Below are 18,892 nucleotides of genomic sequence, written 5' to 3'. Positions count from 1 at the left end.
AAAGCGGCATGCGTTTGGTCTGGATTGTAGACTGCAAGAAAACTTGTGTTTTTTTTCTTTGAACGCTAGCCAGGTTTTGCAGTAGTAGATAATGGCGAAGATTAATGACTTATTATGAACCAGATTTTTGTGAATATTGCTTGTGAAATATTGCTCCCACGAAAAGTAGTTTTACCTTGAAGACTTCGTATATTATACTTTCGTATAAAAATTGACGATTTTGCTTGATCGTGATTCTGATCGTGCGATCTCTTGGTCTTATCGATTGACATCTTTGGACTCTTGACTGGTTTAATTTTTAGAATGTAATTCTTATGAGAGCCTATTTCGACTCAAAATTACATTAACACTTTTACTGAGTTTAAGGCTCATGTTCAAGGTGATAGTAACTATCACAATAGTAATTTCGTGATAGTTACTTTCACCATGAAAATGAGCCTTCTTAAAAATGATTATAACATGTTTCCATTTGTAGCAGCAAGAGTGCTGTGGAGAAATTAGAGTTGATTTTCTGTGATCAGTAGGGCTCAGCTTGTACCTACCATATACTTCCTTGATTCGAAGTATGTGAACAAATGTTGGTGACAGAATCTCCAGTTCAATTTTCGAATTTCTCGAGCTGATAACCACTCGATTCACAAAAATGGTTTCCTCCAGCTTGCAAATTTCATTAGCAAGTTTGCATGAATTGATAATATATGAGGATTCTGACAACTTTCGGTCAAGGAATCTAAAAAATCAGCTGAAAATTCTCATTTGGATTGAAAAAAGTTGAGAATTTATTCGAAAAATAAAAGTAAGGAACATGAGACTCCCATTTGAATCTTAACCATACCAAAACATAATTTGAATTAAAAGAGCTACTTCAAATGACCACCTCTCTGCTCTAAATATTTTGCACATCTTTTTGTTATGGCATCGAATTGTTAATTTCTCCAGCCCCTCCGATAATTCGATCCTTCAGTTGGACTTAATCAGGTATAGGTACTTGAAAAATACTATTTTTCAAATGAGGCCACAAAAAATTAAAAACATTTTTATTGCATTTGACGAATCTTGACTGTCAATAAAAAAAATAAAAAATAAAAATCACAAAGTGTGAAGTCGCATGACCTTGGAGGAAATTCATGCTCAGTGTTCAAACTGATAAGCCTATCCTGAAAAACATTCCTCAAAAAGGCTATAGTTTCTGTAGCCGTGTTGCTCCTGCACTATCTTGTTGGAAGATGCTCAGTGAATTCCCCAGAATTCAATTCACCAATAAATGTTACAAGAATTCTTTCCCTATAGCGGTCTGCTGTTAATGATTCGACTCATAGCGCACCAAACTCCAACTTTTTGAGAATGAACAAGTGTCTAAATAAAAAAAATTTCTGGTTTTTTACTTCACCCTATTCTCATGTTTTGTGAGTTGATATACCCAGATAGGTGAAACAAGCATTAAGTATGTAGGAGTTACCTGGTATAATACGAAAGACAATAATAAAGACGAGTTCCAAAGTACACTATATACAGTACTAAATACAGTATTTAATACTAAAATCAGAACAACTGTTGGCGCCTCATGGTATATAAGCAACCAACAAATCAGAGAAGAATTGAAAATTGAAACTATTGAGGAAATAGTTAACAAATAAAGAAAGAAGACATTGGAGACGCTGAAAGAGCATGAGAATAAGGAATTAAGAAAGATACTACAGATTGAAATAAGAATGACAGAAAAGAGGAAATACCTCCTTCAAAAAATCAAATAGAAGAAAAGAGTGATATGCAGTAGGGAGAAAAGTCTCCCATATAGACAAAAGTAGGAAATCCGAGAAATGAATTTTAGTAGAGGCCTAGGGAATAAAAGTCCAGTCCTTATACAAAAAAAAGACCTGATTTTGTAAGTCGGAAAAACCCATTTATTATTATTTACTAATTCTTTTTCCACAGTTTCAAGGAAAAAGGAAATGATAATGATATGGTTCAAGCTAAGTGCTACTTGTGTTGTCATCACAGAAAATCGACTCTAATTTCTGTACAGCACTCTTGATCACGAATTTGAATGAACGTTCATTATATTATTGTTCTGTTGCCTTCCTTAGATTTTCGGAAATTGTTGACTTCTCAAAAATGTCATAAATGAGTTTTTATGTTTTCTAAATATCACATTACATTATTTTAATTGTTTTTGGCATTCAAATGAAAACTGTTGTATATTTATTTATTCAAACCTGGATTCGGAGAGAATACAAATTACTATGATTTGACATAGAATGTCTCTGAAATAAATAATGTTTGATAAATTAATGTTATTTATCTGCTTCTACGAAATGATCGTGAATGCTTTTGATGCCAAGAGCACCACGATAGCAAAATTGGGATCAAAATAAGCTTGATTTTTTACTAGCAGCTTTCGTCAAAACATTTAGGTCACAATATTCAGTTGAATATTGAGGTAAAAAAATAGAAAATATCAGTCAAAAGCCACCACGGCTACGGTTACACTACCATAATTTTTGATCATCAATTCAGACATTTGGCGCTCTATGTCCTCTATAACTTCATTAATTCTATCTTTAAGGCCTTGAATCGTTTGTGGAGCATTGACATAGGCTCTATCTTTTACGTGGCCACAAAGAAAAAGGTGCTTAATCACAATATCTCCGTGGCCGGACAAGTTTAGTGATGTTGATAATACTATATTTGACACGATAGAATCAAAATATAGAGCAAAACTGATAAATCAGTGAAAAAATATACATCAATAAATGACTGAGAAATAGATAATTTAAATTAACGTATTTTAGCGCGGAACGTCTTTGGTCTCCGACACGTCTGTGACGTCACGCCACTTGCCTGTGATCGCTACACCATAAATTACGTTTAAATACTTAGCCGCGCCAAGGCTCTTGCGCCGTTTTTAGTTGTACAGGGTGGGCAAATAAGCGAGGTAAGCGGCTATATCTCAGGATCCACACATCGTAGAGACTTGCGGTAAAAAATTTTACCACTAAAGCAAACAAAAGAAAACACTGGAAATTATTTTGAAGTTCAAACCTCTACCGCTAGGGGGCGTAATAGCTATCGTCGAGTAGAAAAATGCATTTTACTCGAAAAATTTTCATATTAAGTTGGAAAAAAAATATCATCACTGTAAACCTTGGAAAATTCTCTATCTGTTTGAATTGTCACTTTCGATTTTGCGACATCGAATAAGGGTGGGGGAAAGATAGAAATCTGACTGATTGAAATGTCTGTAACTTCAGTTTGGCTCAAAATTTTTGAGCAAATTAGATCTTATTTGAGAGACAACATCTTGTTGATTAAGGAAAAAATATACTCATGATGAATTTGATTCAGCTGCTTCCGATAGGGAGCGCTAAGTCAGAAGTTCATTGTTTTGTTCATTTTTCTCTGAAATTTCAAATGTAATGATAGGATTTTCTTAACAAAAACAAAAATTTCATTGGATTTGCATGAAAAAACCTACAGGTCGCAAAGCGATAATTTCAGGCGTTCTGAAGTTATGGCCGAAAGAAGATATTCTTCAACTGATGCACTGCGAAAAACCAAATTGAGTCTTCAAGTTCTAACAGAAACAGAAATCCCATCAAATTTGTATGAAAAAACCAAAAGGTCGCAAAGCGATAGCTTCAGAGGTTCTGGAGTTATGGACGAAAAAAGATATTCTTCAACTGATGCACTGAAAAACTGAATTGTGTCTTCTTTCGGCCATAACTCCAGAACGCCTGAAGCTATCGCTTTGCGACCTTTTGGTTTTTTCATACAAATTTGATGGGATTTCTGTTTCTGTTAGAACTTGAAGACTCAATTTGGTTTTTCGCAGTGCATCAGTTGAAGAATATCTTCTTTCGGCCATAACTTCAGAACGCCTGAAATGATCGCTTTGCGACCTTCAGGTTTTCTCATGCAAATTCAATGAAATTTTTGTTTCTGTTAAGAAAATCCTATCATTACATTTGAAATTTCAGAGATAAATGAACAAAACAATGAACTTCTGACTTAGCGCTCCCTATCGAAAGCAGCTGAATCAAATTCATCATGAGTATATTTTTTCCTTAATCAACAAGATGTTGTCTCTCAAATAAGATCTAATTTGCTCAAAAATTACGAGCCAAACTGAAGTTACAGGCGTTTCAATCAGTTAGATTTCTTCCTTTCACCTACCCTTATTTGATGTCGTAAAATCGAAAGTGACAATTTAAAAAGATAGAGAATTTTCCAAGGATTACAGTGATGATATTTTTTCTTCAACTTCATATGAAAATTTTTCGAGTAAAATGCATTTTTCTACTCGACGATAGCTATTACGCCCCCTTGCGGTGGAGGTATGAACTTCAAAACAATTTCCAATGTTTTTTTTGTTTGCTTTAGTGGTAAAATTTTTTACCGCAAGTCTCTACGATGAGTGGATCCTGAGATATAGCCGCTTACCTCGCTTATTTGCCCACCCTGTACAGTGTAGTTTTAACTCGAGTTTTGTTTTTATGTCACCATAATGGAAGAAGGCTTCGTGAAAGGACAAAGTTATTTTTACTCAATAACTTATTTCAAACCAACTTACACCTTAGTATTTTTATTATCAGAAATAGACAGCTAGTACTGATAGGTACTTACATCAAAATGATCTTCACACACATATGAAGTTGTTTTAGGTCCAATGTCACGCCTCATTAATTTGCACCACTTCTTCCTTTGATTCATGTCATTTGGTACATGAAAAAACATTTTATTGGGGTTTTTAATTGTCGTGCTTGCACACATAGGCACAATACAATATTTGTAGGATTTTTTTTTTATTTCAGCCATCGTGTAACGAACAAAACACGACACGAACGGCACAAGTGATTGTACACCAATGAATTCGTAAGCACTCTGCGAATACCAGTCGCCTCGTGTAAGTGGCGTGACGTCACACACTAGACTATGAAATTATTCTTCCAAGCGCAACTTCAAAGTCCCATAACTTTTTCATTTCTAGAGATATTTCAATGATTTTTCCACATTTTTGTTTCATTTTACTTAAATTTTTAGAATTAATCCTTAACAAAAAAATGAAATCTAGTCCATTGAGATCACCTCTTCTAGAAGTAACACGGTAAGGAAATTTTTCTTGCAAAATTACGATTGTTTCGTTGTGTAGCATGTAGCGCCGTCTGGTTGCAAATACACGTCGTCCACAATGTCCACATCAATATCTTCCAATTCCGGCCTTAAAAAATCATTAACATAGCTCGGTAGTGCAATCCATTTATCGTAACAGTTGCACCATCCTTATTTTCCAATAAGTAAGGTCCAATCACTCAACCAGCTCAAAAACCACACCAAACAGTGACCCGTTGAGGATGGAGAGGCTTTTCAACAATCACTATTGGATTTTCCGAGCCACAAATGCGACAATTCTGTTTATTAACGTATAGCCTCCGAGTTGAAAATGACACTGAAAATGATTTTTCGATGAGAATCCGGATCATTTTGATGCATTTCAAGGACCCAATCCACGAAGATGAGACGTTGCTGATAATCAACAGGCTTGAGTTCTTGTGTTAACTGAACTTGAAGATTCATTATGCAAAATACGGTGTAATGTCGTTTGTGGAATGATATTTTCCCAAGATCGACGAGGAATCGAGTTTTTGTCAACACTATGTGCTAAAGCAGCAATATTCTGAGTTGTTCTTAAGCAACGCACACGGTTTCGATTGCTCACATCACTAACTTGTCTCAACAGCTCAAATGTTTCCATCAGTTTCACTATTATCGACCGAAGGTGCTTCACGACTACCCAAAAGTGCTTTTCAGCCATTATTGTAGTTAATTTTAACAAGTTCAATGCGTTGTTTAAGCGTGTAGAGCTGACCTGCTAGAGAGCTATTCAAAATCAAACCTATAATTCTTTAGTTAGAATTGTGAGTGCTTCAATAGAATAATTCTCTTATCACTTCAGAATAGAACGATGGTTACCCATGGTTTTTCATTGACAATAATCAGCCTGAGGGAATAAACAAGGAAAACTTTTCTAATCCACATAAGATTTTTCAAGTTTGATATTTGTAGTATCCAAAATTCCAATAAAAAAAACAACTGTTCTTGTTTCTCGAAAACCATGAGATCTATTCACAGAAAACTTTGTTAGCATAAACGTTTGCTTTTTCGAATGGATACCGCTATTTCGAAATATAATCTCAATAACTTCGGAGTAGTGAATTTTGGAAATTGCAGATAATTTTTTCTATTATAGGGCAGTTAGTGGTTGGTATTATGTACTCCTGATCTGAAAGTGTTTTTGCCCGTTAAAGCATTCGCTGTTGGCTAAAAATTAACAGTGTTAAGATTATCCGACATCTTGACCTAAATATCTATTGTGCATCCCTGCGCTCTTTACCAGTCCGCCAATGAACTTTATCACCTTTCTGGGGGATATATTCATCACTTGTTCCAGCTTTTAAAACCAAGAGCCAAGGTATTATAACCTTTTTTGGTGAACTGCTTCACATTCGCACAGCAAGTGTTTGTCTGTCTCAGTGGTTTCTTGACAGGAGCGACATGTGTCCTAACTCCTACAAGCTCTAAACTTCTGAGAGTTCTCACAGAGGCCTGTTAGAATCGGAATAGAAAACATATGGATATTTGTTTTTATACTGGCTGAAATATTCTGTAATAATATAATAATAGTTTGTAACGTTTAGTGATATTGCAGGAAATAATCCGTCAAGTAACATCTTTCATTTAGTAGCTGCAGAAATAGCCTGTTATACTATTGTACTGTTATCAATAAGATTTAATGGGTAGAAATCAATTCATTTCATGAAACTTCCAATGTGTTACTATTTTCAATCGTTGGATTTTTTTTTATTGAGCGTTTCAACGAAATTAAACCGGTGAAGGTTATTGTAATAGTCAATACGAATCATGGATAGTTAAACCTACTTTTGATATTTTTTCAGACTTGTGTAGGAGTCGAAACCAAACTAAGCGCAGGTACTTAACCTAATTACTCAGTAAGACGCATTTCACCGAATGTTGGCGGACCAAATGGAGCGTTCTCATCTCAAGAATAATTAAACAAGTAGAACACATCCCAGCGGAAGCTAATTATAAATGTCAACATTACACTTTAACTATTATTTCCCGAATTCTATAGATATGAACTTTTGGATCAGATCCATAAAAACAAATCCGACGTTCGTGGTTAGAATTCCTGACACAATGAATGTACCTTATAAACTTCCACTCAGCAAGTTCCATGTGATAATAATACTTTGGAGCAGTGCCGTAACAAGTATATAATACCTACTGAAAGGACCTAATATAATGGACTAGTTTTCATTTTTTTGTTATGGATCAATTCTGAAAATTTAAGTAAAATGAAACGAAAATGTGGAAGAATCATTGAAATATCTCTAGAAATGAAAAAGTTATGGGACTTTGAAGTTGCGCTTGGAAGAATAATTTTATAGTACGTGTAAGTGTTGTGACGTCACACACTAGACGACTGGTATTCGCAGAGTGCTTACGAATTCATTGGTGTACAATCACTTGTGCCGTTCGTGTCGTGTTTTGTTCGTTACACGATGGCTGAAATAACTTACTATATACATACAAATAAATTACTCTTTTCTCTTTTTACTTTTTACTCCTCACATAAATATGTTTTGCCATTGATAGACTTCAACAACCAGTACTCAACTACAAACTGTTTATGAAACGTTTTTTAAATAAATCATCTTTATGAGTTGAACATGAAGCAAACTCAAAAGTAGATACTTACTTGGAAAGTTTAACTCCTTTTATTTCTGCACTGACATAAGATGGATTTGAAGGAAAAAACTCCATCACTGCGAATATATCTATTTTGGGCAAATTGTCACTTTGTCCTTTCACGAAGCCTTCTTCCATTATGGTGACATAAAAACAAAACTCGAGTTAAAACTACACTGTACAACTACAAACGGCGCGAGAGCCTTGGCGCGGCTAAGTATTTAAACGTAATTTATGGTGTAGCGATCACAGGCAAGAGCCGTGACGTCACAGACCAAAGACGTTCCGCGCTAAAATATGTAAATTTAAATAATCTATTTCTCAGTCATTTATTGATGGATTTTCAAAAATTTTTCACTGATTTATCAGTTTTGCTCTATATTTTAATTCTATCGTGTCAAATATAGTATTATCAACATCACTAAACTTGTCCATTCCTAGATGCACTTTTTTTCTAATCTATAGAGGAGACTGGGGAGGGTTGATACATTTTTTACAAAATTGTTAATAAAAAATTTGTGTTTAACATTTACCTAACCATTTATGTCAGAGTGAAATTTAAGGACTTCGCTTAAACGTTTAGAAATATTCAATAACTGAAAATGGAAATTTCAACATTGATTATGAGCTCTTGAATTTGTAGGTGCAAAGTATCTCAAACCTCCCTATACATGGGAGGCTTGATACACTAAAAGGGATGTTTGATACAATAAGAAATAACGTACACGCAATAAGAAGAGATCAATCTTTTATGATCATAATACTACCTATTTCCTACATAATTCGCAAGTAAAATAGTATATTATTCAACGAGCGGTAATGTAGGTCTTAACTCACGTAGATGAAGTTTGCAGCACGAGCCGCAGGCGAGTGCTGTAATTCATCAAGTGAGTTATGACCATTACCGCAAGTTGAATACTATACTTCATCTACGACTATATCAATAAATACTAAGAAAAAAATACAGACTAAGAATATAGACAGAAGGAACGGGAAATAAACATATTTGCTCGATCCCGACTACAAGAGAGATGGAAACTTAGTGTCACCATTCACAATCGAACTAGCTTCGGCCAGCTCGAATCCAGTACAGAGTACAGACATGGAACTATATTGAAAATCCTTAATAGTTGACTATAAAAATGCATTAAAATATACCAAAAAACATTCCCTGTAAACGACGACTTAATGACCTTACTGCTACAAACTTCTTTATATTTTTTCGGGCAAGTAATTCTGTATGGTAACATTAGCTGTTTGTCTTTTGGAAATGTATACCCATATAATATTTCATCTTCACTATCTGAATTAATCGTTTTCAGCAAAACATTCACAATAATTAGATATCAACTTGATTTGATAACGTCAAAATTATTAAAGTGACATTCCCTCGGACATTCCTCCCCTCAATAACAATAATGGAATGTTCCCTTTCGGCCAATCGAATAGAAGCACAGAAGTATAGAAGCACAGATCCATATTTTCCGATTTATTATAGTGAGTTATAGTAGTGAGTTATTATAACTCATGATGTTTGTTAATAGATACTATTAATTGCTCAAAAGCAGTTGAATAATGAATATCTAATTCAATAGGAGTAGATAAACATTTTTATTTTACTACAGAAACTTGCACAGGCTGAATGGCACTCCATTTTCTGATGAAGATGATGAACCAGCTTGCATCTACGGCAATTTATTATTTTCGGCGTTCATCGGAAAATTGATCTTTTTCATTTTCATCCTCAGTTATCAAACAGACTTTTTTTTATTTCTGCATTTCTATTTAAGACTTTTCTTTTGAGGTGAGATTTACTGTATCAAACCTCCCTAGAAGACAAATTCAGAAAATTTAGGACGTGAACATATTATGATATTCGATTGAATATCTGTAGGTACTACAGGTGTCTATGTTCTAAATGAAATCCGCATCAAGAATAAAGTAATAAATTTTATTAGTTTTTGTTGATAAAGAGATAAAGCCTCACGTTTGTTATGCAAATTTTTACATCGTATTTGTAAAAAACACACTTCGAGCTTAAAAACTCTTGTTCATGACGCGATCGTTGCTAGATTTCAACAGACACTATTTACACACTCATAGAGGCACTGCACGTGATTACGCCTTCTTTGAAGAACCGCGGCGGGAAATTTGAACGTGAATCAAACCTTCCCTTGTATCAACTCTCCCCAGTCTCCTCTACAGCGTATTTTCAAATTAGACGTGACCCTTGTCGGATGTGTTAGTACCTATGACTCATTTGCTTTTGTTTGAGCCATATTGAGTGATAACCAAAATCACGATATTTGAGTTATTGTGATTGAGATTTCCCATCTTACTTCATTTTTCATAAATTTTTTATACGTTGACCAAATGTGATTATAATTCTGTACCTATTATTTTCGTGGCCAGCGAGAAGTCCGGATCCAACACCGTTAGAATATATGAAGCAGCGAGAATATTTAGAGTAAATTTCAGGTGGAAAGTAACAATGGAAGAAATGAGAAAGAGGTCACGTGCTTGTATGAGGAATGGTGGATCAAAATCTGCTGAAAATAACTAGTGCCTGCATTGTAACAAAAACTTTTTTAGGAATAAAAGAAGGAATTTGGCGAACAATGAATTGTGGAATTCGAAAGTTGCAGGCAAATTTAACATAATATTTTAGAAATTTACTATTCTTTTCTTCATATACCAGCTTTCAGATCATACTGATTCTCATCCATTATCTAAGACTTTTCATAAACTTTTCTGAAAAAATAATCCAAAATTTAATTCAAACTTGGCCAATGTAAAAAAAAATTGACGAAAAATGAAGTAAGGTGAGAAATTTTTCAAAAAACACAAGAACTCAAATATATCGAAAACTGTTCACATCTTATTTGGAAACACCCTGCATAATTTCCATTGTTGTTTATGGAGTTTAGGTACAAATGAATAATGAGTCAAAAAGTTCACTAATTTCTGGCACATAATTTTGAGCTGTCATTGATGAATGCCTTGGGAATTAGGCATTCCACAAAATTAATTACACTGTATTTTGCATAAAGACTTAGGTCTAATGGCTTTTAAAGTTCAGTTAACACAAGAACTCAAACCGATGATGACCAGCAACGTTTTTTCTTCGCTGATGAAAATGATACAGATTTTCATAGAAAAATTATCTTCATCGGTGAGGCTCATTTTCACCTCGGAGGTTACGTTAAAAAGTAGAATTGTCGCTTTTGGAGCTCGAAAAATCCAAGAATGATTGTTGAAAGGCCTCTCCATCCTTCACGTGCCACTGTTTGGTGTGGTTGGTAGTTGTGGTTTGGTGTGGTTGGCTGGTGGTGTGATTGGTCCTTACTTATTCGAAAATAAGGCTATTGTTAATGATTTTTTATGGCCAGAATTGGAGGTCATTGTTGTGGACGATGTATATTTTGAACAAGACGGCGCTACGTGCCACACAAGCAACGAATAAATCGCAATTTTCCAAGAAAAAGTTTTCTGCTACTGTTATTCCTTGAAGATTTGATCACAATTGTCCGAGATTCAAGACCTTTAGGCTTTTTTCTTTGGGGCCACGTGAAAGATGAGGTCTATGCGAATGCTCCACACATTTGATTCAACACTTCAAGTATGAAGTTATCAAGGACATACAACCGCAAATGTGCGAATTTGTCATGGAAAATTTCATGAATAGGATATGGTGCTCCATCCAAAGATAACCGTGGCGGCCATTTGGCTGATTTCGTCTTCCATCGTTTATGGCAGCCATACTCAACCTTTTTTCACCTTTACAAAGTAGCCTTAGTCCTTTCCTAAGCTCTACTAGTTCCTGTCTGTCAACCAAATTTTATCAAAAACGTGAGATAAGGCAATCTCGCTAAGAAGATTAGGTATAGTATGTATACATAAAGAATCCATTGTTTATATTATGGATATAGTGTTCTGTGTGTACGCAATAAGGGAGAAAACAAAGTAAAAGAGTAAATATTGATACCGTTATTTTTGCGTAATTTCGAAACTTTATTTGTGATACTATTGTTATTGAAAATTGTAATACTGGACTAGGCCGTTGCTCGGGCCGCATAAAAAGGGGCAAAGGGCCGCACGTTGAGTATGGCTGGTTTATGGCATGCCTTCCTCCAGCAGTCCAGCCAGCAAGAAAATGTAAAAAGAAATTGACTGAGTTATTATAGACTAAAACAAAAGTATTTGAGTTTTCTTACCAATCAATTCGAGATAAAAACTACACAATCGACTAATCGAGTAAACACTTTTAGTTTCGTTGTCCAAATACTTCGATTGATAAAATTGATCCTTGATGAGTTGATTTAAAGAGTAATTTCTTACTAGTAGTTTGTACTTTGAGGTAGTATTAAGGGGATGAAGTTTAGTATTTATATGTATATGTACTTATCTACATTGCATCAAATGAAATTAACTAATTTTGTATTGCTGTGAATTTCACTTGTATTCCACTATTACGGTCCTGCATTCGAGAATATGGTTTGTATTATTTGAGTAAACTTTATGGAAAAGAAATTAAAAGAATAATGATTCATCTTGTTTTTAAGAATGTTTTAGTCATTAATCAGGTTGCAGTCTAGTTGTTATGTGTCTGTACGCATATATTTTTGGAGTAATGGCAAAACATTATGTCAACATGGAATTTTCTGACTTGTATAATTTAATAAAATCAAGTGCTAGGGAGTTCTCATTGATATTTCACTTAACACAGCATTTTTCTTAAGAGTAAGTTGCTGTTTCAAATTCTGAAACTATATATGCTGCAGAGTGAAGATGCTTCAGGGAAATGATTAGGTATTGATGAATAATTTTGATATGAAACTTTATAACCATTTTTTTCATTTCCAAGTGAAACCTTACAATTCGCAAATATCGCCTCCAAAACAAACATATGAATTGTTTTCGTTGCACCCTTAGGTAACATTCACATTAGATTGAATCCAGCGTCGAAGCTTTTCTTAGAGAGGCCCTGTATCAAAATGTGTTTGGAGGACAAAAGGAAGGGTAAAGTTTTTCACGAAAGACACAAATAATGCTCAAACTTAATTAATATTTTAATATACAGGGCGATTTTATAGCTCACCGACGAACTCATGTAATTTTGACAAAAAAAAATCGGAACAAATTATGTCCGATTTTATATACGTTATATATTTAAATATTAAAACAAAAGTCTTATATCTATTGATATAATTCAGAAACAAGCAGTGAATACACTTGTCAGTAGGTACATATTCAAATTGTCGGGTTCTGTTACATTATAATTATAATAGAAAAACTTAAGACTTGGTATTAAGTTAAGTTGAGTTTCACCTTAAAATGTACCCTTGCCGATATTCATATTCATTTATGGTTAGGTTAGAATACCTACTGACAATGAACTGTCAAGTGTATTTACGCTTGTTTTTAAGAATAATTTTTTTTGTTTATAAATTATATCGATAGATATTAGAACTTTTTGAAGCCAATTATTCTCTTGAATAATTGAAACTGGATATATGTTCCCTCAATGTCTTTTTTGTTGAAATTACATGAACTTTCATATATTTTGTTTGTCGGTGAGCTAATAAATAACCCTGTATATACAAGTTGCCCCGGGAGTTTCGCACGTTTATAATGAAAAATCAATCTGTTCATAAATGTTATGTTTTCGGGTTGATGATTTACACAGTCCCCCACAATGATGAAATATATTTCATTAAAAAAATTTTTTATGAATAAATATAGTTATATATTGATATCACATAAAATACAAAATTTTTGGGTACTCGTCGAATACTTCACATCAATTGATGTAAAAAGTATACCACTTTTTATTTGAAAAAAGTTCAAAATTCACATTCGGACTATAAGAAAAACTTATGATTATTACAGTATGGACTAGAAGACGTGAACTAGCCGCTCAACACAAAATCATTAATGAAAAACAGCAACAGAGGCGACTTAGTAGAAGCAGCGAACACCGTCAGGTAATCTAGAATGCGTGTGAAAAACAGTTTGTTGGCATCATAAATTTTGATTTGAATCTAATTGCTTTTGATGATTTTTAGCATATTAACCTAACATTGCTTTGATTTTTGAACGTTTAACAGTATAGAAAAGATACGAATGGTACAAAGAGATCCATTAGTGATCGAAAAAATTAGAAAATTTTCCGAAAGATATAATATACAACCAATTTACACACCAAAACAAAAACTGGAATGTTTTAGGAAGTGCTAAAGATACAATTTAACCGCTTTCTGAAGCTCGCACTCGCCGAACATCCATTCATCAAAAAACACAACTAGTTATATGCTCTAAGACAGAAATTCTCTCAAATATAAAGAGCTATTATCGAATTAAACAAACATTCGAATAACATTAACAGAAGAGAAGAAACAACAATAGGTCATAGCGCCTGGTTACCAACAATAGATACTATCAAATCTATCGTAAAAGAGAAAATGGGAAAAATATAAGCAAAGACCTAGAATTTGAACGAGAGGAGAAATGCAAAACCGAGTCTGTATCACTGAATTGAAAAGCGATAAATAAATATAGAAAAGTCCAAAGGAAACCAAACAAGACGATAGTAGCTAGAGAAGAAATTCTAGTCTAAAAATGCAACTACTAACTAACTATCGGAAATCAGTTCGCAGAAATTTTGCATCGATTTACATTCTACGATCTAATGAAACTGCCATTGAACAAACAATTACCAAGTTTATGACGCTGCTAAGGGAAAGTGAATAATTATATTATGAATATTCATTTGCGAATACTCAAGTGAATACCATAATATTACTATTTACTAGTATCTACTCACGTAACAGCGACCTGTCGATTTGCAGATCTGTACTTCTAACACAGCTGCGATCGTCAGGTCGAGTCTTTTAGTCCGGATCGAAAGTTCGTTGAACACACGTGATCGAATTCTGAAGATTTGAACTGAATGTGTGTAGTGAAATTCACATTTCCCGTCAGGTCTGCGATCAGTGGCAACGCCAACTTCGAAAACAGGGATGGCCAAGAGGGGGCCGAATTTTTTTTAGGGGGCCGAAGTAAAGCGAAATTATGGTTCTGCCAATCTTTTAGCCTTAGTAGTCGAATTATCAGACGAAATCATGAGTTTTAATCTACTGTACGTGTGGAGATATTTTTAATCAGTTTTCAACTTTCCTTCAGAATGAATGAAGTAATATTTATTAATTTAATTCCAATTTTTGTGCCTATTTAGAGTAATATTTGTTGACCCTTTTACGCTTTCTATGTTCTTTTTTGCTTGATTTCTCTAAACATAATCCTCCAAATTCATCGTCATAAGAAAGAATTGCCGAAGAATTTTTTAATCGAAAAACATTTCTTGAAGGAATTTTTCACTCATATCTTATGTGAGAAAAAGAGGTTTGATAACGAAGTTTGAACGAAATTACGTACTCGAAACAATTTCGATTGTTCTTATCTAATACTGGGTGTTGCTGAATTGGAGTTACAAAGGAAAATGAGTGATTCCTTAGATAATTTTAAAAATAAAATGGCCGCAATCGCTTTGTTTTCGAGATACATGGCGTTTCTTGTAGTCCTTTTTGTGATGCTCAACCAGTTTATCAAATCTTTATTAATCTTCGCTACAGAGTTGGTAAATAAGTACCAAAACTTATAATTAATTTATTTATCACAACTACCTATTAACTGGATCTTTATAATAATTTGGATTTTCCTGAGAATTAATATAGAGAGCTGTTTGAATTTTTTCTCGAAATCGAGTGCATATACGTAAAAACTACACCTAAGAAAAAAGTGTAGTACTGAACCAGAGTTTCTTTTTAAATTTTTTCAACTACCAGTGATTCACAAAAAAATAAATTAAATAAAATTTTGAAGGAAAAAAGCGGGCACCCTTCCAGAAAAAATCCACCCTATGGATTTGCATTCAAAATTAGGATATCACATGATGAAAACTTTAAATTGGAATATCTATGCCAATTCAAGTTAAATATCTTGTGAAGGGAAGGTGCTATGAGAGAAAAACTTTAGAGAATTTTAGAATTTAGAATTTTAACACCTGTATCTCAGAAACAGAGCGTTTGGGAACTCATTTTTTACGACTTTTTCTCTTGAAATGATCCGAGAAATCTGTCATTTTCCTTTGTACCTCCAATTTAGGAAAATCCTGTAGATATAGTCCATTCAAAACCGGTGTCTTCACAAATAAATTATAATTTGATTTCGAATGAAACACAATAAATTATACGAGACAGCCCAGACAATTTTTCGATGCGGATTGCTCAGTTCAATTCTTTGATAACTACAGTATTGATATTTTGCAACGAGAATGATACAAAAACCGAAAACAACGGGTAAGTGTATACCGATGACGAATGCAAAAATCACAGATGGCAAATAAAGGGCGATGCCGAGAAATCGGATAGATAAAGGAAAATAATCAACTTCGGACAAAGACGAGCTCGTTGTTCAATAAAAGTACCTACTCATCTTGAAAGCGATAATAAACTCATAAACCGTAAAGAGATCCGATTTTTTACAGACGTGTCGATTTCAAAGGAAAGTAAAATGATTATTATTGGTTCATTTTATGAAGAAATTTTCATTCTTCGTCATTGCGAGATTTCTGAAATTTTATATTTTGAGAATCTTGGGGGGGTACTTGCCCCCGGAACCCCCCCATTTCTACGCCCTTGCTTCTAACCCAACTCAACTTCTGCTACACACTCTCATGCAAGTCCCTCAATTTAGTCTGTTCAAGTTGGCCGACTTGCAGGCTTTTGACTACAATGAAAAGGAATGGATTATGTTGCCCGCCACTCACGAAGCGTTTTTTCGAGCGTTCGGTAGCAAGCGACCAAGTAGCTTGCGTCGAAATGGTAGCTAGTCTGCCGTCGAAACCTGCCACTCGAGAGGTTGTTTTATTGAGTACCCGGGTCGGATTTCAGATGATCACAGACAGCTGGCAATTTATCAGGTACCGTCGGAACTTCGTAGCGTACCAAATTCTTGTGCAAAATGAAAGAATTTTTGATAGGTTTCATCGAAATATTTAGGCAGACAACCGTCGATAGAAAATGAAAAGTTCAGCATACGCAAACAGGAATATCAAAAATAAAGCCTATGGGGAACTAGTAGAATATTCCAAAGGAAAATTACAGAATGAAAGAGTAGATCTATATTTCTATTTGGTCGATATCGTTTTCCATCGTTATTGACAAATCTTTCTCTACATTGAAATAAACATTCATTAAGTTCTATTAAAATATACTCGTTTTCTTTGATATCAAAATGACAGCTCTTTTTGGAAAACCCCTTCATTATAACAACTGATATTTTAGCTAATTTCATTTCAAATTAGCTGATAACATTTATAGTTTCCGACATATTTTTTGATACAACTTTCGGATTTTTCATTCGATACGTAAACAGAAATTTACAGGCTAGGACAATCGAATTGGTAATAACAAAATTTATTTCGAGTAATTTGGTTCGAACTTACATGTTTCATTTCCTCAAATTACAGATATGAGTACACATTGTTGCAAAAAAAAATTTCTTCGATTAGGCTTTCACATCAGTAAAAATACTGACTAGAAACACTACCATCAAATGGGACATTTCATGGAAGAAAGATCTCTTCATAAAAAGAAACAAATTTTGGACATATGCCAGACAAAGTCTGAAAGTAAATATCCAAACCCTCTAATTGGTATCGGTTACAATTTTTTATTACTAATTCGATTGTCCTAGCCTGTAAATTTCTGTTTACGTATCGAATGTAAAATCCGAAAGTCGTTTCAAGAAATATGTCGGAAACTATAAATGTTATTAGCTAATTTGAAATGAAATAACGATGGAAAACGATATCGACCAAATAGAAATTTACATCTACTCTTTCATCCTGTAATTTTCCTTTGGAATATTCTACTAGTTCCCCATAGGCTTAATTTTTGATATTCCTGTTTGCGTATGCTGAACTTTTCATTTTCTATCGACAGGTTGTCTGCCTAAATATTTCGATGAAACCTATCAAAAATTCTTTCATTTTGCACAAAAATTTGGTACGCTACGAAGTTCCGACGGTACCTGATAAATTGCCAGCTGTCTGTGATCATCTGAAATCCGACCCGGATACTCAATAAAACAACCTCTCGAGTGGCAGGTTTCGACGGCAGCAAGGGATGGCAGACTAGCTACCATTTCGACGTAAGCTACTTGGTAGCTTGCTACCAAACGCTTCGTGAGTGGCGGGCATTAAGCAAATAAACTAATGTTTATTTAATTGTTACAGTCCAGGCGTCACAGCAGCACCCGACGCCCACTCTAATACTCCTACCCTTTGGGCGGATGCTTGTGGTCGACAGATCCATGTTCCAAGCCTTCCAGTCTGAGCCAACTGGTCTGGATTTCCTGGAACTCGGTAGGCACATCATGAGAAACCACAGTATGATCTCGGAGAGTACCCCCAGCATCTTGGACTGCGACAGCACGAGCAAGGGTCTCACTCCAGATTCCTTGGATTTACAGCCCCCTTCTTACGATGAGATCTTGAGAAAGGATCTGCCACCTGCCTACAGTGAATTGAGTTTGATGTTTCGAACACAGTGCTATCCGTCTTCGCCATATTGCCCTTCGCTGCAAAGTATCGAAATGGACCAATTGCGCGAGAGACATCTTGAAAGTGAGAACGAATTTTCAGAAATGGAGTTGGTGTCGAAATAACCCTAATTTTTGTTAATTATGTTGATACCGAGTGTTTTCAAAAGTCTTATTGTTTAGGACTCAGGATACTCATAATTATAGTTGAATAAAATTTCACAACACCATGGACAATTTTATTTTATTTACTTTTTTTGGATCATATGAAGATGGGCACATAAAACAAATGATTCAAAATGTTTAAGTTGTTATAAAAATTTTTTTTATTGTTATTGAAATATATTTTCACTGATGAATGAATGAATGAATGAATGTTAATAATAGCGAAATAGTTTGTAACAGAGCCTTCTTGATTTTAAAGAAGAAAATCATATCTATGTATGTGTCCAAATCGAGGCATAGTGTCAGGGTAGAAAAAAATGAATGGAATAAAATTGGTATATTAATAACAGTTCAAAAT

The 18,892-nt window shown here is 34.3% G+C and overlaps 1 protein-coding gene across 2 annotated transcripts in view; it reads left to right on the top strand.

The window, feature by feature from the left end:
• The window catches only part of LOC123670555, a 52,732-nt gene extending 34,133 nt beyond the window's left edge, over positions 1 to 18,599 (top strand). Inside the window, exons 3-4 of one of the 2 annotated variants that reach the window (XM_045604050.1) lie at positions 13,657 to 13,751; positions 18,065 to 18,599. In XM_045604050.1, the coding sequence (XP_045460006.1) occupies positions 13,657 to 13,751; positions 18,065 to 18,100 (131 nt within the window). In that variant the 3' untranslated portion in view covers positions 18,101 to 18,599. The remainder of the gene's footprint in view (positions 1 to 13,656; positions 13,752 to 18,064) is intronic. The other variant, XM_045604049.1, reaches the window with a different exon arrangement.
• Positions 18,600 to 18,892: the final 293 nt, after the last annotated feature.

The sequence above is a fragment of the Harmonia axyridis genome, chromosome 1 (genome assembly GCF_914767665.1).
Source record: "Harmonia axyridis chromosome 1, icHarAxyr1.1, whole genome shotgun sequence".
NCBI classification, from domain to species: domain Eukaryota; kingdom Metazoa; phylum Arthropoda; class Insecta; order Coleoptera; family Coccinellidae; genus Harmonia; species Harmonia axyridis.
Note: the sequence above shows the minus strand (reverse complement) of the source record. Positions and strands in the feature narration are given on the sequence as shown.